The following is a 24873-nucleotide window of genomic DNA, read 5'->3' as shown; positions in this document are numbered from 1 at the left end:
GTAAGAATGGATGCCAAAGCAGGCCAGTGTGAACTTACATCTGAATCATGGACTCATAAACGGTCTGGTTAATCCAGTCTCCTCTTAGATAAGCTGGGACAGAGAACTAACTACAGCAAAAATGGTGATCCAACCTACAGAGGAGGGGTGGCTGGGCTCCAGCACAGGGGTAGGGGCTTGCTTGGCCTCTGGCCAATCATAAAGCTTTTAAGTCTGTAAACATCTGTCAGTCACCTGGGAGACACCAAATGTACCCAGGCTGAGAAATGTGTGGCTTAAGCCAGATGCCTCTGACCTGCCCTGGGTAGCCAAGTGAAGAGAACTTGTTTGTGAAGCCAGGGCCACCATGGGACCTCTCACTTTAGAAAGGAATAATCAACTGATGAGGCTCACGTGTGGAAGAGACCACGAAACGTTTGTGTCTAAAGAGCAAGGGCTGGAATACAGAGCGCGACCCAGAGCTGGGGAAGGGTCCATTCAAATCCTCCAATTGACCTACAGGCCCTGTGTCTGGGGTCTGCAGCTGATCCTGTGCTCGGAACAAAAACAGGCAGAAAGAGGACAAACCCCCATCTGGCCTTTTCAACATCTCCCTGGCCAGCAGCCCTTCCCCTTCTAGAACATCTCCCACTGGAACATGAACACGGGAGGCTGGACCCACCCGGATGGATCTCCACACAATGATAGATCCTCAGAGAAATCTCACTTGACTTTTCAACGTTTTATTCTTATATTTGTACAGCTATATTTTACAACGCAATAATGCAGTTTAGACACAGCCAAACCCTGTCTCCGGAGTAATTATAAGAACAAGCATGACGCAGAATGTGGGAGGAGTCAAACATTCCCAAAGAGACTTCAGTCAGTGACAACTTCAGGTCCCTGTGTCTGCCAACACTTCCAAAAGGGATGGCGCACGTTCGTCCATCATGGAAAACTTCCGTGAAAAAAGGCACCGTGAGGACACGTTACAGGTATATACAAACTGAAAACTAGAACAAAAGTATACATTTCTCCTTCTGCAGCTTTTTTTTGTTCTTTTTTGTTTTTAATACACACTTTGTAAATTGTAAACCTTCACTTGCAAAAAAATACAAATACACTGAGGCATTTTAGACAAAATATTTTCTTACTTATACAGACGCAATACTTAAAATATTCTCTTAAGTGCTCTTTCTCAATAAAGATTCTCAGATCCGTGTCTGCCTGCAGATACAAAATCGAGCCTTTAACGCAGTTTTATATTTTCAATATATCTTTTTAGGTTTATATATTTATATTATATATATATATTTATATATTTACAACTCTGCCATATATTCCTTCACCTTTGGTTAAAAAAATTAAAGCCCTCTCTTTGACAACATACTGAAGTCTTGTCTTTTAAAACAATACATTTACATACAAAAGAGATTTCTGTTCCCACAGAACGTTTACATTCCTCATGTTGCAACCTGTCACGTCTGAACTTTTGCTTTCTTCCCTACTTTGATACAGAAAAATGATTTTGCTTTTTTTGCTGACATGGTTTGCCGTACACATAGGAGAAGAAGAAGCAATAGTATTTTCTTAATGTTTTATGGCAGTGTGGGAAGGGGAGCTGCCTTGGCTCCCGGTCCGCAAACCCCACCCCCCACCCCCCCACCCCAACTATGATTTGCACTAGTGGATGAGAGAGGCACTACATCATGGGATGACCTTTGTAAAGTGTTACAGCATCCTTCGGGGGAGGTTCTGGGGGAAAGGGCTCGGGAGAGTCAACACTCCATGCTTCAGCAGGCTTTGGGGAGCTCCGGAGGCAGGTCGGCGGCCGACACGCGGTATTGCACCTTGGTGTTGGTGATGGCGCCGTGCTTCTGGCGCAGGTGGAGTCGCAGTTGACTTTTGTGACGAAAATGTAGGTTACACTTCTCACACTGGAGAGACACCAGAAGCAAAGTGTTAGCCGTCATCGACTCGAGGAACGTGTCATTTCTCAAAAACCCAGAGCGGAGCCCAGATGTCCCTGTGAGGGTGGGGCGGAGGCAGCTCCTCCCTCTAAAAGGGTGGGTTCAGAACCCATTTGAATCCTGGCTTCCACTGGATGTTCAGTGTACTTTGAGCAAATGTCCCTGCCTTCCCTTCCAATGTGTCACTCCTGGTCCCCGGGCTTGAGATGCCCTTCCCTGACTTAACTGCATGATTACAAGTCTTATCCAAAATAAATTCCGATGCAAACTCCCCTAATTAGTAATGCATTTCTGAATCTAAGATAAAACAGTCCATCTCTTTCTAGATCTCAGATTTACAGCCTTGCCCCACAATCATCCTGGTGCATTAACGTCCTCAGTCAGGTGGTTGATACTTTGAAGTTAATACTTCTCATCCAGACTTTGTAGTCTCCCTACTCTCTAGCAGAATGCACCCTCAGAAAACTGAAATCAGTCTGAATGCAATAGCACAACTGGATTAGATGGCCTAAGTTTATGGAGATTCAAGACCTTGGCTTTCCCTTCTGCAAAGGGTTGTGTCAATCGATGCCAAATGTCCCTTTCAATTCTTATAGCCTCTGTGACTAAAATTCCGAGAGATCACGCCATAGCTGTGAGCTTGAACAACTCAAAGCACTGAATGAATTAGTTACCTAAACAGAGCCAGTTCATGAAGTAGGCAGTACTTTCTGGGTCAATGTACAGATAGGGAAACTAAGGCACTAAGGGTGAAAAATTAACTAATTTGCCAAGAGAGAAACAGCAAGTACAAAGATACTCATCCAAAGCCTTAGAGGCAAGTGAACAAAAATTGCTACACTTTACCGCCGGGTGTGAGCAAACCGTTCACTGATTAGCCCAGCAGCACCTGAAGCATTGCCCTTGACGCCTCAAAGCAGCCTCATACACTAGGTAAACAAATCAGTGTGGCTGCGTTCCAATTGTATATTATGTCCTATGAAAGTTAAATTTCACACAACTCACAACGTCCAAGTTTTGGCTTACACAACATTCAGAACTTAACCAGCAGGCCGTCGTTTGCTGAGACTTTGCTCTGTGACACAACCATCCCTACAGCCTGTTCTTAACATGGCACAAAGCATTTAGGCACCTGCTCTTTCTTTTGAATTTCATTTATTTTTATTGACGCATGTGCGGGCTTATTTATATCTGCGCCACATGTGTGCAGGTACCAGGGAGGCCAGAAGAGGGTGATGAATCCCCTGAACTGGAATTATAAGTGGTTGTGAACCACCCAGTTCAAGTGCTGGGAACTGAACTCACATCTTCTGCAACAGCAGCAAGGGCTCTTAACTGCCCAACCCCCCTCCAGTGCCTGCCTGCTCTTTCTTGAAACGATGTTTTCTAGGTTTACTTTGGGTTCCGGTTTTGGTGTTTTTCTTTGCTGTTTCTCTCTGGTTGCTCTCCTACTTCTAAGCTCTGCTTCACGATCTTAGGTACTCTTCCACACATATCTAGTGTAGAGGTATGATGGAGACACTCAGCAAGTATTTGTGGAAAGAATGAATGGCCCAATTCTATGTCTTCTTTCCTAAGGCCCAGGTCACCCAGACCCATGCCTCCATTTCAAAGATGAGCACACTGAGACTTTGACAATCAAGCTCCGATCTGGATCTCCTGAACATCATTAGTCCACTGTTTGCTAGAGGTTGGAGCACACAGCTCCGCTGCCCACCCGCTCCACATCCCTCCCTCCCAGGCCAGCCAGGAGCCACAGGGTCCACATACATGGTAAGGTTTCTCTCCTGTGTGGATACGCAGGTGGCTCTTTAGGTCTGGAGGTGCCTGAAGCGGGTGCCACAGATTTCACAGGGATACGGCTTCTCTCCAGTGTGGATGAGCACGTGGGCACGCAGGTGGGCCACCTGGAGGAGGAGCACAGTGTGAGAGGTGCGGCCAGGGTGCACCGCCAGCCAAGGCCCAGGTCCTCATCCCCACAGCGTCCCTTCCCCACGCTGCCCTGCTCACCTGCACAAACCTGGCTCCACAGGTCTCACACTTGTAGGGCTTTTCTCCAGAGTGAATTCGGGTGTGGGTCTTCAGGTTGGCTGGCCGGTTGAACTGCGCTCCACAAATGTTACAACGATAGGGTTTCTCACCTATTGCCAAGACACGTTTTTTTTCCCCATTATAATGGAGGACCACGCTGACCCTAAACTTCAAAGCAACTACTCCTGTCCAAGGCCACGAATGCCTCCCCTTCTCTACAGGGAGGTCAGTGGGAGGATCTAGGGCGGCGGTTCTCAACCTCCCTAATGCCGCGACCCCTCACTACAGTTCCGCATGTTGCGGTGACCCCCCCAGCCATAACATTATTTTCATTGTCCCTTCACAACTATAATTTTGCTACTGTTAGGAACTGTAATGTAAATAGCTGTGTTTTCCGACAGTCTTAGGTGACCCCTGCGATGGGGTCGTTGGACCCCCCAAAGGGATCATGACTCGAAGGTGGAGAACCACTGATCTAGGGACCTGTCATCCTTGCTCACACACACCAGCTCAGGCGGCAGGGGACAAGGCCAAGAAACAAGCATGGGTGGCATGGTTGGGATGGGAATCAATGCTATGCAGAGGACCCGGTGGGGAAGGGTTCAGGAAGCCCGACCTGTAGAACAGGTGTTGTTGCTAGGGTCATCTGCCTGTAGGGCTTGAGCAAGACACTGCCCTTCTCTGGGCCTCAGTTTCCCTCTCTGAATGGGAAGGGCTGATCTAGACGACCTTGGGAAGACTCCTCGGGCTCTTCCCTTGGACAGACTGATGCAATAAGCCACTCAGTCACCAGGGAGATACAATCAGGCTGCCCCAGTTTCTCCCAGAACATACTTTTCCGCTTGTGGCAAGTACAGCTGTATTCCATTTGCAAGCAAGGCGGGGTGTGGGGCCGAGCAGAAGGCGGGCAGAGGAAACCAATCTACGGTTGAGCCTTCCACCATGGAAAGTTTCAGGGATAATGGGGCCACTGAAAGGTCTGAGAGCTAGTTAATGCCCACAACAATGAGGCTGTGAGAAGTGTCCTGGGAAGAAGAGTGTAAGTTGGTTGATAAGTCCTTGAGGGACATCCAGCGCTCTTAGTTTTAGCTGGCTTTACCCAAACCCAATCCACTTTGCCTCTATCAGCATTGGTCTCCTCCTGCAACCAGGGGGATTAATTCTTCTAACCCCAGCAAAGGCAGAGAAGCAGGGATAAGATCTCAGAGGAAACACAAAGAATAAGGGGAGGTGGAAGAGACAAGGCAGGTTAAGCCCCTAGTTCGGTGGTTCTCAACCTTCCTGACGCCGCGACCCTTGGATACAGTTCCGCATGTTGTGGTGACCACCCCGGCCCACCCACCCCCAATCATAAAATTACTTTCGTTACTACTTCATAACTGCAATTTTGCTACCGTTATGAGTCATAATGCAAACATCTGACATGCAGGATATCCGATATATATGACCCTGTGAGAGGGCCATTCAGCTCCCAAGGGGGCTTGACCCACAGGATGGGGGGGCCAGCTTCACTCCCACAAAGTCCTCAGGGGTTTTGTTGTTGTTGTTGTTGTTTGTTTGTTTGTTTCCTAAGGTCACTGTCTGCAATCCCTGACTGGAGCACTCACTGTGGGACAAGGCCATACCCGTGTGGACAGTCTTGTGGCTGGCAAGGTTGCCTTTGTAGCGGAAGGAGGCCTGGCAACGGTCGCATTTGTAGGGCTTGTCGCTGTGCGTCTGCAGCGTGTGCCTCTTGAGCGAGGCCTCCTCGGAGAAGCGGCAGTCACATTCGTTGCAGAAGAAGGCCCCATTCTCTGCAGAGTGTGGGGGGACACCGGGTCAGCAGGAGGGGACAGGGTAGAGCCCCAAAGCCTCCCTCTTCTGGAGCCATGTCGGCGCTACGCTGGACCCCAGGCTCCCTAACCAGCACTCAGGGGAACCCAGGGGACCAGTGGGATTTTCATTTTTCTTAGCATGTAGAGTCTCAGCCATGGAAGACAGAGACAGGAGGCGTGCTGAATCCCAAGGTCCAGACACTCACTCTAGGGCTCTCATCTGGCCTCACCAATTTGAGGACACCTTAGTTTTAGTTTTTTGGTTTTTTTTTCCTCCTGGAGCTCTGAGAAGGTTTTCTTATCAGTTCAACTTGTATGCACACACAGCAGCCCCGGGGCAAGACCCTCTAAGCTTCTCTGTGTTGCTCTCTCCAAAGTCAGGCTAATAATCCTGTCCTGCCCCTCTCACAGGAGCACGTCATACAATGAAAAAAAAAAAAAAAAGAATAAATTGTGGGGACATGAGACACGGGTTCTTTAAGTCCCTACAGAAGGGATTAATGATGAAGATTCCATGGTCATCTTCACACAGAGATAGGACACTAAAGGTGAAACCGAGGCCCAGAGCCAGGAACTGGAATAAAGAACAGTCATCTGAGGTCAGGCGGGCACAGGCTCCATTCTCCCTCTGATCTGGGACCCTGGGCCAAACTGCCTGCAGCCAGCGACTTCTTTATTTTGTCACAACAGTTTGAGAATGGTGTATCACTGCAATTTAACCCTGGTTATATGTAGGTTCCTTGGTCACAAAAGACAGTTGCTAGAGCTGGGTAAAGAGTGAGACCTTCTACCGGGTTAAAAACTGAGGGAGCCAAGACTGACTATATGGAAATGTTAATTTAATAATTTAGTTCAACTAACTTAACTCAGCAAACATTTTTCTAAGTGCATCCTCCATGCTAGGAACCAACTAAGGCCCATGAAAGACACATGAGTGACTAAGGCCATATGTTTCTCCACAGAGAACCTACAGCCTTCCAAGAAACACTACCATGCACCCAGGTCCGTACAGTAGTTTGGGCAGACAGGCTGAGAAAGCTCTGGGGGTGCCAGCAGCCCTGCAGGCCACCTATACTGGGGTAAAGCTGGAGATTTTTCAGCCACTGCAGTTACCCCAGTTCATCACCTCCTTGCCTGGATCAGGCCCGCTCCTGGGAGAGGGAGAGGGAGGAGGAGTATCTATTGTTGGTGATGGTGAGTACCAGTGGACTTCTAATCCAGGCCATGTCCCAGGAACAGCATCACAAATGGAAACACAAATCCCATGGAGCAGAGCCCCCCCCCCTTCTCCGAGACATTGAGAGGAAGAAGGAGAAAGGGACTCACCACAGCTGGAATCCGAATACTCCGACTGGGTCTCTCCCATCTCCTCGGGGAACGTGGGGCCAGCAGTGTGGAGGCACATCTCTGTGTGCTGCGGGGACTGAGAGCCACAGGACGTGCACTTTGGGGGGTGCATGTAAAGTGGCGAGTGGTTCTCGCTGCTGCTTCGGGGGGAGCCTGTCAGGGACCTGTGGGCAGGAAAAAGGGGGCATCAGCACCCAGCGGTGAAGAGTGGTCCATGTGGTCTCCACGCTAACCTCTCTCTGCATGCTCACGCAAGCCCAGAGACCAGTTAGCGTGTGCAGTTCTGAAGCCCTCTTCTGCTGGCTTGAGTCAACGAATGCCCTCTTTTCACTTCTAGGCCCACTTGCCTCTCCCAGGCCTGCAGCCCACAGCCTCCCTCAGTCTAAAAGGTTCCCTGATCCACCAACACCACAGGAAGTAGTGGAATGCTTTTCTCTTACACAAACCAATGCTCTCTCCTGCTACAGAAAACAAAACAAACTAAAACAAAAAATACAACTTCAGTGTAATACGCTTCCCGACTCAGGCTAAACTCACTCTGATCCTAATCCCCTTCAGCATTTCAGACAGAAACAAAACAAGCCTGCACTCTGCATGCATCAGAGGCTATGAACCTCAGAACTGTGCTCAGGGAACCCCTGACCTTAGACCCATGCGTCCTCTGAAATCACCTGTTAACGATGTTATTGAGTCGGCTGGCTTGGGGGATGGTAGAGTCCTCCCCACTGGCACTCAGCTTGGTTGGGGACTGGAGACCAAGGTTCTCAGGCTCCATGGGTGGCTGGCAGGCAGACGGGGCAGGGTAGGCTCGAGGGGACAGGCGGCCCAGCTCTGTCTGCTCAGAGCCCTCCGGTTTGGCATTCTGGTTGAGGTTGTTGAGCACAATGAACTTATACTTCTTCCAGTTGCAGGCTTTAGGGTCAGTGGGACTCTTGGCTGGAGGGGAGCCAGAGGCCTGAAGGATGCATGCGTTCTTGCTACTGCAGGACTCTGTGGGTGAGTTGGGCTGGCAGTCGGATTTCTGAGGACTCTGGGGACTGACCAGACCCTTCCGGTTCAAGGGTGCATTGTGGGGCTCAAAATGCAGGGCTATTTCATCCTCTGAAGAGGGTCTCTCTTCTTCTTTGCTGGCCTTGTCACAGGGGAAGTACGAGGCATTCCGGGCAGAAGGGGCAGCAGGCTTGGGACCCTCAGCCACACTGTAGTGCATATCACTCCGTGCCTCCTCGGGGACTGCCTCCTTGGGTGAGTAGATGTTGCTGTGGCAGAAGCTGGGGGACACCTCCATGGCCGGCCTGCTATACTCACTGGGGACTGGCCTGGCACTGTCACAGGAGAGGGTCCGTTCCTTGGGAAAGGGGTTGGCCACAGGCATGCGGGCGTGGGCGTCTCGTAGCTCCTCATCGGAGAAAAGGAAGCTGCTGAGGGGGAGATGGCTGTACATAGGATATGAGGCTGGTGGTGTCGACAGGCCACTGTACAGGCTAGGGACAAAGGCTCTGCTCTCACACCCAGGAGTATTTCTTAAAGGCAGATTGTTCTCCACGACCTCTCGACCTCTATAGCCCATGATGTCATGGGGCATCAGCATCCGGCTGTTCAGGAACTCTTCTCGGGGAGGTTTAAGTGTAGGGACCATTTCTGCTTCACTGTGGGGGTTAAAAAAAAAAAAAAGGAGCCAAAATTAGAACCGTTAATCAGGTGACCTTCTGGTGACACTGCTGTAGAACCCCATCTGGGCTTGAGTCAGCCAGACACGGGAGATGTGACTCTGGAGTGGGAACAGAATTACAGGGTATTAACACTCAGCAGTCTAGCAATCCGAGCCCTAGTTGGGGAAACTGAGGAAGAAGAGCTACTCATATACTCTGTATCTGACTGGACATGACCTTGCAAGCGTGAGGCACAGATGGAAGCATGTCTTTGGGAACTACAATTCTTCCGACGATTTAGAATTTTATGAATTACATAAAGCTTTTTATAGTCTTTATCTCATTTGGAGGATTGAGATAAACTGCTCGAGCAAAAATCCTGCAGGGAGAAGCAGGCATTTTATATACACGGAAAGAAGGAGGGAAGGATGTGTGCATGTTGGAGGATACACATTCGGAGGATATCCACTAAAAGACCTGCCCTGTAGGTTCAATGGATTCACCGGGAAGTCCATGGAAGAGAGAAGGCAGGGACCAGTGCAGAAGCCCTGGCTCCGGAGCAGTCTGGCCTGGTTTGCAAACCCAGCTCTGACCCGGTACAAGCTGCTTAACCATTCGGAGCACCAGGCCTGACCTGTATAAAGTACTCCCAAATGATGGCGATGATGAACTTGCCGCCATTATCACCCACTGGAGACAAAAACACTGGCTGCAAATACTTAAAGGGACTTACGTGGGTGAAAAGTAGGGCAGCTGAACGCGCTCGCTCTCCACAGAGCCAGATCAGAAAGTGAGGGCTACCAGAGCCAGATTTCAAGAGGCTGCAAAGAGGGACTTCCCAGCTACCCAAGGTAGACAGTATGGCTCTGAGAACAGGAGTTCTTAGTCCCTGGGAATGTTCAAATACAGACTGGAAATCCCTTCTTTGTTAAGAAAGAAGGAGGCTTCCCTAAAGCTGCTGAGTCAAGGGATTCTGAAAGAGTCTGGCCTCAAGTAGCTGCTCCATTTAGCAAGGCGCTCAACTTCTTTGCCTCTCGGGATGCTCGCCCTCTGGTGATGCTCATGTCTCCTACCCCTTGGGTTAGGGTTAGACCAAGTGAACTCAATTCAATTCATGAAGTGCCCCCCCCCCATAGGAGCGTAATGACCGAGACGAAGAGAATCACAGCCACGTAAACTCAACAGCCGATGCTCTGGTCGGGAACTGAGGTACATCTATAAGCAGTTACAACAGAAACCTACAGGAGAACTAACACAGGCATAAAAACGTTAAGAGAAAGTCGTCAGGAAAAGCAAAGTGCTGCCTGCCAAACAAGGATGAGCTGAGGAAGTCAGGGCATGCATGAGTTCTGATCCGGAACTACCCTTTCTGTATCCACAGCGTCTACCTAGGCAGCAGCTCACCTGGCCTTGATGAACTTCCTGCATGTGTCCACGACATGTTCCATCTGCAGGTACATGGCTGTAGCCATCACAGCCATGATGTTGCCTTCCCGCAGGTTGAGTCTGGACGTGTACATGAAGTCCAGGAGGATACAAAACCCCTCAGGGTTGATCTCAGGATCCAGATTGATGACACTAAGGTTGCATTTCAACTGGTCGGTGAAGATGCTGTAGAACAGGCCACTGTAAAGCAAACAAAGGTGCCACTGTAGTGGTCACAAAGCACCTGCGCGCCTTGTCTTCCCAGAGCCCAGAGCCCGAAGCTCCGTGGCACTTACTAATAACTTCTACTTGTAGTAAGCCCAGCAGATGCCAGGAATTCTTTAAGCATTTTTGCATGTTTGCATTAACCTGTGTCCTCCCTAATCCTGCGAGATGTGTACCACCAAGTTCCACCTTTACAAATGGGGAAACTGAGACAGCAGAGTATGGGAGATGTTCTCAGAGTCACAGCACTGCTCTCCTTTTGTCTAACTTAGCACTCATCTGCAGTCAGTAATCTGACTCTATGTTTCATATTTTCCTTCCTTTACCACAATACCCTAATTTTAAAAAGTCTACTTCACGAGGAGCGAGTTAGGGATGGGTAACAAATAACAACACGTCCATATATATTCCATCACCTTTCTCAAAGCCCAAGGATCACCAGACTGTCAATTATCCTAGAAGATTCGAGTCAAATCCAAGCCATGCCTTCAGGTCACGTTGTCTGGTCAGTTAAAACTAGAATTCTAGACGAGATTGTCATCTCAACTCCACTCTTTCTGGGTGGGTTGACAGAAATGAGCCAAATGTCCTTCCCCAATAAGCAACTCTTCAGCCTTAGCTAATATCCTTGACTCCTCTGTTCCTTGGTTTCCTTATCTGCCAAGTCAGGGGAGAATTAATAGGGTTGTGGCAAGAATGAAAAATGTTAGCAGTATACACTGATGCTTGGCACACAGTATGTACTAAACACTAGCTATTATTTTATATCGGTACAACCGTGTGAGAGTCAATTCTCTCTTTACACTATGTTGGTCCTGAGGTTGAACTCAGGTCATCAGGCTTGGCAGCAAATGCCTTCACCACAGGGCCATCTCACCAGCCAGCCCTTCACATTATTTTTTTTAAGTGCTATTATTAGACACTGGCTACGATCTCTACTTGCAATGCTGAGCTGTGCATCATTACACAGACCTGTGTCTTGCTTTCATTATCTACAAAATGGAGACATAGTGCCATCCACAGGAGTCAGCTGGCAGGGAGAACTTAGAAATGACTTAATACGATGTCACCCAGGAATCTTGAAATTTGGGGAACTATGAAGAATTAGCTGTCTTATGCACTCTGTGCTTAAATCATGGAAATATAGTTCAGTATAAATTAATAATGTAATTGGGGCATGGTGGTTCATACCGATAATGCCAGCACTTGGAGTGAGAGAATCGGAATTTCAAGGCCAGCCTTGGCTAGGTAATATGTTCAAGGCTAACTCTACATGAAACCCTGCTTCAAAAAATAATTATTTAATAAAGCACAGTTATGACATTGAAGGGCAAAAGATGTCACGCTTGCTTGAACCATTTAGAAACTCTCTTCTGCTTTGCATCCTCACACTAGCTAACTGAATTTCTTTTAGTAACCAGCACGTGTCTCCCTGCTGGCCTCAGACACATTGTGTCTTTGAGAGTGCATTTCTTCACCCACTGTGCCTTTGAAACAGTAACTCTCTTCTAAAGGTGTGTTCCTTCGACTGTTTTCTGAGAGTCCAGAACACCAGGCCATGTGCTGAGATCTGGAGACTAGGGGAATGTCACCTCAGACACAGGAAAACAGCCTACATATTCATCTCACTGGCTGCCAATTCCAGCTCCCCCTTTTCTGCAGTCACCCCTCACTCCGAGACCACTCACCTGCAGGCCATGAGCACTGTCTTATGGGCTCTGAACTGCTCACGGCTCACCACAATGACGACGTCGGTCAAGATGTCCCGACTCCGGAGGCGATTAAGGTTAAGAAGAACATCACTCGCATGGCGGGTGAACTGGATACAGCTGTCAGCCGGTGAGGCCATGTTGTCTTCGCCTGAACAGAAGTTTAAACTCCTGTGAGTCCTCAAGAGCCTATTCCCTGCTGCCCGAGAGCGCCAAACAGACGGCTTAGCATGCTAAGGTGTAGAATGCAACTCAGGTGTCTAGTGAACGAACGATTCATAGCCCATCTCTGGACATTACGATTCATAGCTGTCAAATGGGGAGAATAAAAGCTGGGGTAGAAAGCTCTGTAGAGGAAAGGGGAAGGGAAGGACTGTTTGTTAAGTGTTTTTCCCACACACTAAAGACGCTGCCAAGCATTGAGAGGCCGTGAGTATGTTGCAATGGAGAAAACCACTCTTGGAGAGTTACCCAGTTCGTTTTGCCTTTCACCAGCTCTGTGCCTTGGAGCATGCTGTTACTGTGTCTGGGTTTTGGCTTTCCAAAATAGAACAGCAATACCTATGTGGTATTTAAAATTAGAAATATGTGCCTAGACCATAATAGGTTCTTTTTTTTTTTTTTTTTTAAAGGTGCAGCTATTTTTATCAGCATGTCATTTCATTATCCATTCCATGCTCTGGGATGGTGAGTTGTTTCGTTCAATAGTTTGAAAACTTAACACTAGCCCAGCACTGGCAGAGTTGGCGACCAGGTTAGCCTGAACTAAGGAGGAACAAGGGCATGAGTGAATAACACCGTGCAATGGTGTTAGTCTGTTAGTATAGGACAGAGGGGTGAGGACTGAGACCTCTACGGAGAGAATTCATTATCCTTTGTTCATCGAGTGAAAGGTGGCAAGCTTAAAAACAACAACAACAACAACAACATGCACGGGTAAAATCCAAAAGAAATAATTCATCTACAAATCTTATAGCATATAATTTAATTCACTCACCCAATGCCTTGCTTCACAGTCCAAAATTTTGCTTTAAAACTGCAGAGAAGAGAGCAAACAGAGATTGACTAAATGAGTGTAAGATTGTCCACTCCGGTCTTAATTTAGGACACACGTAGTTAGCTTTGCTTTGATAGCTGCAGCCTGCCAGCTGGTGCCGTTTTCCCACAAGCTAGCAAACATACTCCATCTCTGTGCTTATAGAAACAACTCACAGCCATCCGGTCACAATGCCTTATCCTTGGTGCTGGGAATACCACCGCATACATTAATTACATATACCTGTACACATATAGTTCCTTTCCCCGGGTTAAAAAAAAAATACACGTCAAAAGTCCATTTGAGTTTATGAGAAACTAAAAAAAAAATTAAGTAGTTCTTTCAATATTAATGATAATGATTCTTCAGGGACCTAAAAACACTGGATGCTATTCAAACCCTTGCTAAAAATATTATCTTTCAAGTCTTAGAATGATTCCACAAGGCTGATAGGGCCAATATCTTTATCCTTATTTCACTGGTGATGAAATTGAGACTCAGGGTTCAAATGACTTGTTCAGGACAAACAGCCCGCCAGTATCTCCTGATTCTTTGGAACACTGAAGACTGAATACCAAGTCTACAGAATAAAACCCGAGACATGGTGTTTGCGCATTCCTTGAGTATCTTTGCCCTCTTTTTCAAAGTTTCCCCTCCCTCTGTTTCCAGGTCTAAAACCAGGCAGAGGACTGACCATAGCTTCCAAGTTTGGGCTTCTCCTGGCTGGTGAAAGATTTAACTGTGTGGTTTAGCTGAGAACTGGCCAGGGAGCCTTAAAGAGATTTAATGAAGTATGTGTTCTTTCCAAATTGGTTTCTTTTAAACAAAAATCATTAGGAGCATAGGTGTAAGATTCTCCTTTACGATCGGATGCGGGCTGCGGAACAGAACAATAATATATTGGAACTCTGTTCTCCCATTTAAACAGCACAGCCCTCCAAAGCTGCTTTCCCGGTAAAGGAGCCTAAGGCCAGTGAGGTCATGTTGGGCCACGTAGATAGTTGATGTCCTGGCCCTAGGTCTTCTGGCTCAGATCCCTGTCCCCTTTCCAAGTCGGCCTACGTGCTGTGGAACACGCAGGACAGCAGCACCCTGAGGTGGGTGAATCTCAGTTTCAAGCTCCTTCCCCACACAAACTTTGCCCCATTCCACGGGGCTGAGTCTTACCAAATGAGCACTCTACAATGGGAGGCTCCCTGGAGTCTGTGACCACTCAGCTATTTCTCTGTGGTCCCAAGTGCCAGTCAGCCAATCTCATCGGTTTCGAGGTTAATACATGCGTGTGAGTGAGTGGGTCCGGAGTAGGAAATGGGGAAAGAGAGAGGACAGAAAAAGACAGAAGAGCCGGTTCCTTCCTGAGCCCATCCGAACTCAGAGTGAGGAAACAGATTTCACTTGAACCTCACCCAGGTTCAATCAAGGTCTCTTTTGAAAACAAATGCCGAAGACACGTGAAGTTTATTTACTAACTTTCTCCCGCTTCCCCACGGAAGAGATCCACAAACCTCTTCTGGAATACTTGGGCTGAGCCATAACCACCAGCTCACTTGTGGATTTCCAGTCACAGACTTTTGGAACCACAGGAAGCCCAGATTTGCCATTTCACCATGACAAGTGGCAGTGACTCACTCCAGATGAGGACAGACTCCAAGCAAACAAAACAGCCAGCCCTGCTATGTCCACTGTCAGGCTGCTCCCCGGCTTTTGTTTTTAACCTTAAGCCTGCCTCCCTCCCCACAGCACACGTCCAGACAGGGGCAGCCTGGGTTCTATGGAGTCACTCCGCTCTAAGGATTCACTTCTCCGTAAGCCAACCAGTGCTCAGCAGGTCTCGGCACAGCTGCCCAGGTGGGGGCTCATGTTTGAGCTGAATGCCACCTCCCTCCCTCCAGACGCTGTCCCTGCCGCTGCCGATTGGGCAGCTCTCCAAACTAGCACTCGGCTTATTTGTTTTACAAATCACTCATTCGTTTTCCACCCCTTATTGTACCTTCTCTTTAAAACGGCCCGGACTCACTAGGAAGGAAACTGAGGCTCCAGGAACAAGTCCTTGCCCAAGTTCTCAAAAACCATTCTCCAACCACAATGTTCTGCGCAAACAACCCCAAGGAGAATCAGGCCAGCAAGGAGAACCGAACCAGAACTGGATCTCCGCTCTAACTCCGGGTCCAGCTGCAGTAATCCCCAGCTAAGAATTAAATGATGACTAACACACCCCTGCATCCTTTCCTCCCTGGGCGCTTTCCTCGTGTGCATTCAATGAGAAAAGCTTCACGAACGGAGCTTCCAGTGGGAGGGGAAAGAGGGGGGGAGAGGAGAGAGAGGAAAAAAAAAACAGGCAAAGAAGGCAGCAGAACTGGGATGGGGGAGGGAAAGAGGGAGAGGGAGAGGGAGGGAGGAAGAGAGAGAGAGAGAGAGAGAGAGAGAGAGAGAGAGAGAGAGAGAGAGAGAGAGAGACAGAGAGACAGAGAGAGACAGAGAGAGATCAGAGAGGCAAGGGGAAGAGCTAGCCAAGGAGCCAATGCGAAAGACTCCATCCTTTCCCTTCCCTTTGGGCGGGGGTGGCACTAGGCAGCCGCGCTCGCCTGCTCACACGCACCGGCACAAACCCCAGCCCCGCCACCTGGCAAGCTTGCACAGACTCGCTCACCGCACCTAGCTGTACCTGTCTTCCTTGGGACCGCCCCACCCCCTGGCGATCGGCTGGCACCGCTGCCCATCCGCCTCGAAGCCCCGGAAGGTGCGGCCAGGGCCGGGTGGTAGGACTGTAACGGCCCTTAATTTGGTTACATTCAAATAAATGTTTTCGTGCACGTCGGTATTATGTGCTTTTTTTTTTTTTTTCCTTTTTTCCTGTTACTCTGTCAAAGCAGGGGGCCACGAGGGGAATGGCACAGCCCTCTCATTCCCGGAACGTAGTCGACCTCAGCTCTGAGGATTTCATAGAACACTCCTGCCCAGCGCGGGCTCCAACGAGAAGTAACTTTCCAGGAAGCCGCGGCCTGACAGCCCAGTCCGGGTTTGCTGGCTGCGCAGCGCTGGCCGGGACGGAGCACCCTTTCCCCTAAATCTGCCATCCACAAGGGTTCCGGCTTCCAGGCCAGAGTCCCCCTGGTCCCCATCCCTGACCCCAGCCATCTGAAAGACGCAGAGTGCGGAGCCCAAGAGCCGGGAGACAGAGGCTGGCCTCCTGATTTCCAGTTTGCCCCATTCTGGCAACTGGGTGCGCTGGTGTTTGTTTGCTTTTTGTTTTGTTATTGTTTGTCCTAGGGTTTTGGTGTTATTCCTTGGGGTTTCTTTTTGTCTTCTTGTTTGCTACCCTTTCCTCTGCTTTAGAAGGGAATGGGTAGGTAAGAAGTCAAGGTCAAAAAGATGGAGTCCCCAGGACTAAGGATCCCCATCCTTCGAGACCTGGCCGAATGGGGGGGGAAAAACACTAAATCTGAAAGAAAACTAAACTGAAAGCCCCTTCCGCCTACGTTGGCAAGAAAGGGGAGGTTTCCGCCCAGTCTTCTTTAGAGCCAGAGCTACCAGGCTGAAGCCAGACAGGCTCCGGGATTCCAGAATCTTATTTTCCTGAAACCATAGAGACCCGGTAACGGCGCCGCCGACTGCGCCGACTAACACATGGCAGGGTTGCCTCGCCTTCCCAGGAATGACACCCCCCCCTCCTGTGGCCACCCACTAAGTGCTCTCGGTCGCCTTGCGCCTTGGGGGCGGTAGCTGCACCACTTGGGTCCAGTCCTAAAAGTAGCGGGTTGCATCTCTGTACCGCACATCCATCCTTTCGGTGGCGGAGGCGGGGTCAGCCTAGCACCCCAGAGATGGGGGTCTCTCTGGTCTTAAGATCCTGTTTTGGGTTTTCCTCGTCCTTCGCCCTGGGCTAACGCGACAAAAGGGAATTTTACATGGGACAGGAGTATCTGGGGAGTCCCTGCACTTATTGGAAGTGCCATCATCCCAAACGGTGTATTTACCTCGGCCTAACGCTAGAGGGAGCCCTCCATCAAGGCTTGAAACTGCAGCGGGCTGCTCGCCCCGCCCCTCCTTCCCATTGACCTAGTTTGGCCAGCGTCTGGATTTGGAGAACGCCTTTCCACTCCTCTTCTCTATCCAGGATGGTTGTTGGATTATTGGTAATCTAATAACTCCAATAGCTCGCCGAAGACCTCTAAAGAGGATCCTGAAAGTGCACATCACTGTCTAGGGACAAGGAGTTTGACTACGGCGGAGTGGGGAGGTGGGGCTGACGCGCTGAAACCTGCCTCTGGGCTCCAGCAGGAGCGCTCTTTCCTAACAGGACGCTTGCTTAGGTCTAGCCACCCCGTTCTGGCGATAATGGGCAGAGTCCAAGTGTTGCTTCTGTTCTGGAGGCAGGGGAGGACAATACTGGTGCTCTTGCCACTGGGCGGCGGCGATACTTATGATAAGAAGAGATGGGGGGGGTGTTTGCGATGGCCTCCAGAGGACTTTATGTCCTGGCTTTCATTTCTGTTACGAGTCCTGCCTCAGAGCTCTTGCAAGGCTGCAAACTTCGAGGAAATAAAATAAAATAATAGAGGGATGTGTTTTTATCATCAAGATCTGAAGAGCTGAAGGGACGCTATCCCCAAGAACCTGGCCTCCCAGAAGGCCTGCAGGCAAGGCCCGCAAACCAAGTCCTTCAGTAGAGATCTCTTCCCCGATCCTGACTGGGATCGGCCCTGGGGTAGGGAGGGGGTGGGGAGTACTGTGGGGCAGGAGAGAGAGAGGCATGATCTTCCCCCCAAGCAAACAATGCCTTTTAAAATTCGATCTAGACAGAAGTCAGCCAAGGTCTTTATTCACGTTAATGAAGATGGAAGGCACTAACTGTCCTTGGAAAGCGATGAGTCAAACTTGACCGCGCTTCAGACACGTCCCCAGATTCGTTTCCAACCCGAACAGAGGCGCATTTCTCCGCGCGGCGGCCTGGGACAACTCCCGCAGTGACAGAGGATGAACTGGATTCCACCCGGCCGGCCGGGGCGGGGGAAGACAGCTGTGCCTCTGCGGTCAGGACGCGGCGGACCGCCGCTAGAGGGCGCCAGCGCGCCAGGGCAAGCGGGCCGTCTCCGTAAGGAGCGTGGGGAAAGAACTTTAACTCAAGAGACAGGGCTTAAAGTCTCAAAGAATAATGCTCTGTTTATTCACAGCTCCCCTCTGTCTCGGCCTCTCTCTGTGTCTCGTCTGTCTCTCTCTCTCCTGCCACTAAGTCAAGGATAAACGGGATGGAGAGGGAGTTCAAGCTTGGAGACAGCTAGACCAAGTCGTCCCTGGCCACCCTACTCTCAGGGCAAGCATGCGCCGCAGCTTTGAGAGGCCCCACCCCCTCGGCACCTCGGTCATCTTTCCATGCCTACTGTCAAAAGCCTCACGCTAACGACTGGTAGGGAACGGTTTCCAGTGTGCAGCGGTCGACTCCGCGACCTCAGGTTAAACGGCTGTCCACCGTGAACTGGGATAACCTCCCCGGATGAATTCTTTGGAATTCAGAAACTTACTGTTTGGCCTAATTCCACAACAGCAATGACGAAGTTGTAAATCCTAAAAGCTCCTGCGCGTTTCGGGTTGACATCTTTCTGCTAACCAACTCTCTCTGTTGGAGAGGCCACAGACGTCCTCAAAGACAGGACCGTTTCTCGGTCGAGATAGACAGTTAAGGCTGGGCGACTGTGGATGCGGACAGCGTGCGCGCATGGGTTTCATCTGTCTTGTCAAAAACTTTGAAGTCAGATGCCGTCCCCATTGGAGAATGCCCTTCCCGTCGGTCCTGATCAGGATCAGACCACCACTCCGAGCAGGAACCTGGACCTTAACCGACCACTAGGTGGCGGACTCGGTCCGTTCAAGAATCACCCTACTAGCCCAGCCTTCCACACACCGTACCCCCTCAACTAGAGGATTTTTGCCTGTCTCTTGGGGAGTCGGGGGGTGGGGTGGGGTGGGGGGAGGAGGGGAGATGCTTCCAAAACTGAAGTCGGAAAACATTTAGTTGTTTGGGCAGATGTAATTCCGTTCTTCCGGTGCTCATGCCCCTAGCTAACATCGCAACCGTTTCGGGAGGCGCTTTCAGGTATTATTTGGTTATTTGTTCCCCTCCTCCACTCCTCAGAGCCGGCTACACTCACTTTCAAAAAGAATGACACCTGAACGTACGGAGAGAAATTCTTGCAAAAAGGAGAGGGGGAGGGGAAAGGAGGGAGGGAAAGAGAGAGGGAGAGAAAAAGAGGAGGAGGGGGGTAGCAAAGGTTGGGGAAAAGCTCACGCACCATCCCCACCAGGAAGGGGGAAATCGGAGTTAAGACCTTGACCCACTGAGCAAGGCAGGGGAGGGGAACCGAACCGAATACGTTCTCCAGGGGGTGCTACCGGTCTGGAAATGGGAAGCAGGGAGGGTCGGAAGGAGCGAAAGGAGGCCGGCCAGCCGGGCCACCGTGCCGGGCCCTCGCGCGCGCGTCGCTGAGGTCCCCACTTGTTGCGCAGTGAAGGGCACCAGCACGCGCCGCCGCGCGGCTCTGACTCCCCGGCGGCTGCAGCCCAGCCTGCCGCTGCTACCCTGCGCCCCACAGACCTCTGCCCACCACCCCGGCACACGCCGCCACAGCCCCCGGGGGAAAAACTGCAGCCCTTTTCAGCCCCACGGGTTTTCCGCACCAACACATTCCTCCTTTTCCATCAGCAGACTTCGGGCACCCTGAGCAGTCAAGTCCGAAGGGGGAAAGAACTGTATCAGCCCCCCCCCACCCCGCCCCGAGAAGTCGCTGCTAAGAGACAACTCCATCCCACCCCCCACCTCCACCCCTGCAGGGGTGTCCTTAAATTACGGGAAGGGCATCGCCTATTATTGACCCTGTGCTGGTTTGGAAAACGACGTGTTTCTATCCTCTTTTAAGAGGTTAACTGCAAAGTATTTTCTTTAAAGGTTTCATCTCTCAAATTTTTTTGAAAATCTCTCAGAGGGAGTTGGGACCACATGCCTAATTACGGTCATTTCACAATTATTTTTCGAGTATTTGGTTTTTACCAATAGTTTTGCCCACCAAGGGGTGGCGCTGCCGCACCACCTCCCTGAAACTTGAAGGTTTTTTTGTTTTTTTTTTTTCTTTTCTTTTCACAACAGAGTGGGATATCCCCAGCAGGGGACAGAGGGAAGGAAGGATTTTGACATCTAGTCATGGCATTTACTCAACCCATAACTGGAACTCCTCCTCGGGGCTCAGTAAACGACAACTTAGAAATCTAGGATGCCATTCCTGACCACCAAGCCCAGAATAAATCAGTCTTTTCAAGAAAATCCTGCTGTAAAGCCTTCAAAACTGAGGAGAGGAACAGGGTAATTAGTGAGTACCAGCTTTTCCTCGCTGTCTCAGTTGTCATGAACAGCATCCAGCCTTATTGTAGGCACCAAACAGACCCTTAAAATCACTCAACGCCTCAAAGTATTAGAAAAGAAATTCTTCCAAATAGGATACTGGAAACTTCTATTTATAAGCGGGGGTGGGGGTTGTCCATGTACAGGTTTCTATTTTGGCCCCAGGACTCAACTGCAGTCATTTTTGCAAGAGAAATGTCCATCTCCTGGTGTTTTCTCTCCATTTCCTCTTCCCCCAGGGACAAATATCTTTCCTTTTTATTAAAATCGGTATATAAAGGAGACTATGATTTCACCTCACTCCTCTGAGCTCGTGTTTGCTACCTCCAGGAATAGCGTGTGGACTAGGGCCAGATGAACTTCAACTTGGGCTGCAGATTTACGAGGTCCTGCTCAAGCGCCAAAGGCTCCTGGTAGGAAATAGTGAGCAAAATAGATACCTGTCTCCGGATGGGTCATGCTGCCCCCTCCCTTAGTTTAAAGTTATTTATTAAAACCACACACAACACCTCGCAAAGAAAAAGGGAAACCAGCGAACTGCAGAGGAAGCCAGCGGCATAGCTCAGAGCCACAAACTGTATTTCTAAACAGTCCCTTCCGAAGATCCCTCTCCTTGCCCCCTCCTCTCCCTCTTTCCTTTTTCTTCTCTCTCTCTCTCTCTCTCTCTCTCTCTCTCTCTCTCTCTCTCTCTCTCTCTCTCTCTCTCTCTCTCTCTCTCTTTGTGGATAGTACTGCATCCATAGCAATATTTTCCTCCTGGGAACTATACAATGTTTGGGAAGAAAAAGACAAGGATAAAATCACTTTTTTTTTTTTTAGGGGGTGGGATGCGGTACTTGTCTCTACTACAATCAAGGACCCTGAAACAGCTCTAGACGCCCAGCACCGGGTTTGAGGTAATCCCTCACTATCCCTAGCACCAAAACTAAATCTCTACGGGAGGGAGCACAACACAGAGGTTATTTATTTTTACTCTTAAAAAAAAAGAAAGAAAGAAATGTTGGTTGGTGGTGTTGTTTTTCATGGGGGAGTTTTAAAAGTCCTTTTAGCAACACTAGTTCCATTTTCGCCAGGGCTCCAACAACACGGTATTATAAAGGCAACGCAACCCACAGTTCTCAAGACATTTAACGTTCACTGTTTCCGGCAGGGTTGGCCTCTAGCTCCTGCTGCCCCCCAGGCAGCCGATTTCCTAGGTTCCAACTCCCAACCCACTCCCGCCCCGGGCCGCCGCCGCCGCCGCTTTTCCCCGTTCCTACTCCCTCGAGGAGAGCCACAGGTTGCAAATCCAACCAACCTCGCAATCTGTTTTTGCAAAATCACTCACAAAGATCTCCCTTTCGCACCCGCTCCTCCTGTCCGGGGTCCCCCAGTCAAGAGTCACAAAGTGTTCTTCTATCCTCTCCTAGTCTTTCACCTCAGGAACGCGGGCTGAGGCTCTGTTTTAATTCCTTCGCCCAAAAGAAGGACCTTGGGAATCTGAAGCCTGAAATCCGCTATACCCAGGCCCATAGCTGCCTTTTTACACAGCTTGCACCGAGGGGGGGAAAAATGAAATTACATTTAGGAAAGGGAGGGGAATTATCGCTGAGAGCCAACACAGTCACGCAGCACCCAAAATACAAACACCGCGGCCGCCAGAAATCCCGCCACCTCCCCGGAGCTCTGGGCTGGCTGGCCAAGATCCCTCGGGTCCCGCACGCTGAAAGCGCCGCAGGTGCAAAAAAAAAAAAAAAAAAAAAAAAAAAAACCGCGCACCCCTCTCCCGCCCACCCCCCAAAATCCCTGTCCCGCCTTCAAGCCTCCTTCCTCCGGCTGGGCAGACCGAGCGCACCCGGGTTCCCGACTGCCTCGACTCACAACCAAGAAAGAATAATTTTCAAAGTATTCAACATCCCCGCCCCCCCGTGCAAGCGAAGCCTCCCCCAAAACACTCTGTCTCTCCTTGGGAAGAGCACGGCTCTCAAAGGAAACTGCAGACACGCTACTTCATCTGGCTTTATGACCAAAAAGAAAAGGGAAAAGAAAGCAACCAGCCGAGGAGTTGGCTTGCATTCCCCCATGCCGACTCCCGGCTCGGCTGCAAGGCGAGGGACTGGTGAGGGGCCGGGGCCGGTGGACAGCCGCCAACGCGGGCACCGGGAGAACTGAGCGGGGAGGGAGGCAGCGGCGGGGAAGGCAGTTTGCAAGCGAGCAGAGAAAGCAAGCCAAGCCGCGCGAAGCCGGCGGGGCCGCCGCGGTCCGCCCTCCCAGGCCGCGCAGCCCAGCGCCCGCCGCCCCGCGCCCCAGCGTCTCCAAACACCGAAACAACACCGGGCAGGGCGGCACAGCCTCCCCGAGGCGGCCGAGGCGCTCCAAGACAGCAAAAAAAGAAGAATATACGTATGCGTAAAGCTAGATCCTACAGTGGGAGAGACGTGGGGCTGATCTTCGGCATTTATTTTAACACCTGACAGCTAGAATCAATAAATAGATACATTTATATCAATAGATACACATAGGAAACTTGGAGCCAAAGCATTTGGCAAAAGCGGAAAAAAAAAGAATTAAAAGGTAAAATAATGATCATGAGCAGCGGCGGCGGCAGCGGCACCAGCGGCGGCGGCGGCAGCGGCAGCGGCGGCGGCAGCAACAGCAATAATCACCTGGTGTCCGGCCTTTCCTAGAAACTTCTTGCATCACCACTTCTAAGAACCCCAGTTCTAAGAATCAACAGAGCTCAATTCTCGGAATTTGAGCTGCGGGCTTTACCACTGCTCCGCAGCAGGGGAGGACTCGGCGACGGCGGCGCGCGCCGCGGCGCCCTCCCGGCCGGCACAGGGCCTCGGAGCCACGCCGCCGGCCACCGTCCGCACCGCACCGAGCTCCCCGCAGCCCCGCCGCCCGGAACACCGAGGGTCCCGCGGCGGGCGAGCGCGGCTGGCAGGCGACCCTCCCTGTCCTCGGCCGCCGATGGAACGGTCCGCTCCGCCGCCGTCACGTGGGCTCCTCCTCCGTGACGTCGGCGTCTTCGCTGTAGCAAAGCTCGGCCTCTGGAATTCTGAGAACTAATTTGCTATTCGGTGACATAAGAGGGGGAGTGCGCTTCGCTTTCCCCGGGGTCTGGGGCTAATTCTTCCTCTCCTACCCATAAACTCGGCTCCTCGAGCTAAAGACACAAAAAGGGAGCGAGAGCTTTTGAGCCGTTGGAACAAGTAGGTTAGAGGCAGGTTTAGAGAGCCGAGTGAAAGAGAAAACAATAAATACCACAGCTCCTTCCAGCTAGAATATTAGGCACCACGAGAAAAATATTTGCCAAGCAGTTTTCGGTGGGTTCATTTGTTTTCTTTTTATTTGGGACAGAGTGTGTTGGGGCGGGGGTGAGGGTTTTTCTTTTTTTTTTTTTTTTTTCTTTTGGGGTGGTGGCTTGGGATTGCTTTTGTTGTATTTTGATGATTTAGAGGGTTTTTTGCTTCTGATTTTTGTCTTTTGCAAGTTTGTGGTGTTATGTAAATCGTAGGAGCCGTCATCCGTTGATTTTATTGTCTCTGTGTTCTTTTCTTTCCCTTTTGAATCGCTCAGGCATTTAAAATATGCATTATTTCAACCCTAACACCATTGACAGAAGCTTAAATTTTTTGGCCACATATGACCACCTCAGCCTCCACCCCCCACCACACACACACAGACACACACACAGACACACACACACCACACCACACCACACCACACCACACACCGCCCTTGGGGTAGCTTTCTCTCCCTCTTGGACTTTTACTGAAGGGAGGGCTCTCCTGCACTTGAAAGAGATGTAAAAGGATTTGCTCTGGTTTGTTTCTTTCCAGGACAGCAAGTGGTGGGTTTACTCTTTCTGTTACTGTTGACTCTTAGGGAATTTCTTGATGTTGGAAATGTGTATGGGGGTACGTGTTTGCTTGTCTGCTACAAAATTCTCTGAAGCCAAATACATGTTTGTGTTTTGCTTTTTCTTAAGGTCTTGGACATTTTTTTTTTTCCTTTCCCCCCCTCCCCCTGGGTTCGTTTCAAGGTCGTTGGGGGGAAAAAAAATCTCTTCAGTATGTGTTGAAGGGATCAGCCTGAGGGAATTCTAAAGGCCTGGCTGCCAGGATCGCAGATACTGCGTGTATTGAGAACAGGCTGTGCTACAGCTAGACGCCACAGCACGCAGCCCAGCCGGGTCCTCTGGGCTCTGGAGCGGAGAGCTCTCGGAGAGGAGCAGCAGCCAGGGAAAGCTCTCTCTCCTTGCCTTCTTTCCTCCTTTATTTTAAAAGGCGAGCGCTGGGCAGGATCCT

The 24873-nt window shown here is 50.2% G+C and overlaps 1 protein-coding gene across 1 annotated transcript; it reads right to left on the bottom strand.

The window, feature by feature from the left end:
- Positions 1–706: 706 nt before the first annotated feature.
- Positions 707–23297, bottom strand: Bcl6 (BCL6 transcription repressor). The gene is given in 11 exon segments (XM_028875191.2): positions 707–1916; positions 3720–3763; positions 3766–3856; positions 3960–4090; positions 5606–5773; positions 7121–7305; positions 7813–8790; positions 10198–10419; positions 12132–12303; positions 13150–13188; positions 23227–23297. Coding segments are annotated over 9 exon segments (2124 nt in total). The 5' UTR covers positions 12293–12303; positions 13150–13188; positions 23227–23297; the 3' UTR covers positions 707–1772.
- Positions 23298–24873: the final 1576 nt, after the last annotated feature.

This window comes from Peromyscus leucopus, chromosome 12, assembly GCF_004664715.2.
Source record: "Peromyscus leucopus breed LL Stock chromosome 12, UCI_PerLeu_2.1, whole genome shotgun sequence".
Classification (NCBI taxonomy): Eukaryota; Metazoa; Chordata; class Mammalia; order Rodentia; family Cricetidae; genus Peromyscus; species Peromyscus leucopus.
Note: the sequence above shows the minus strand (reverse complement) of the source record. Positions and strands in the feature narration are given on the sequence as shown.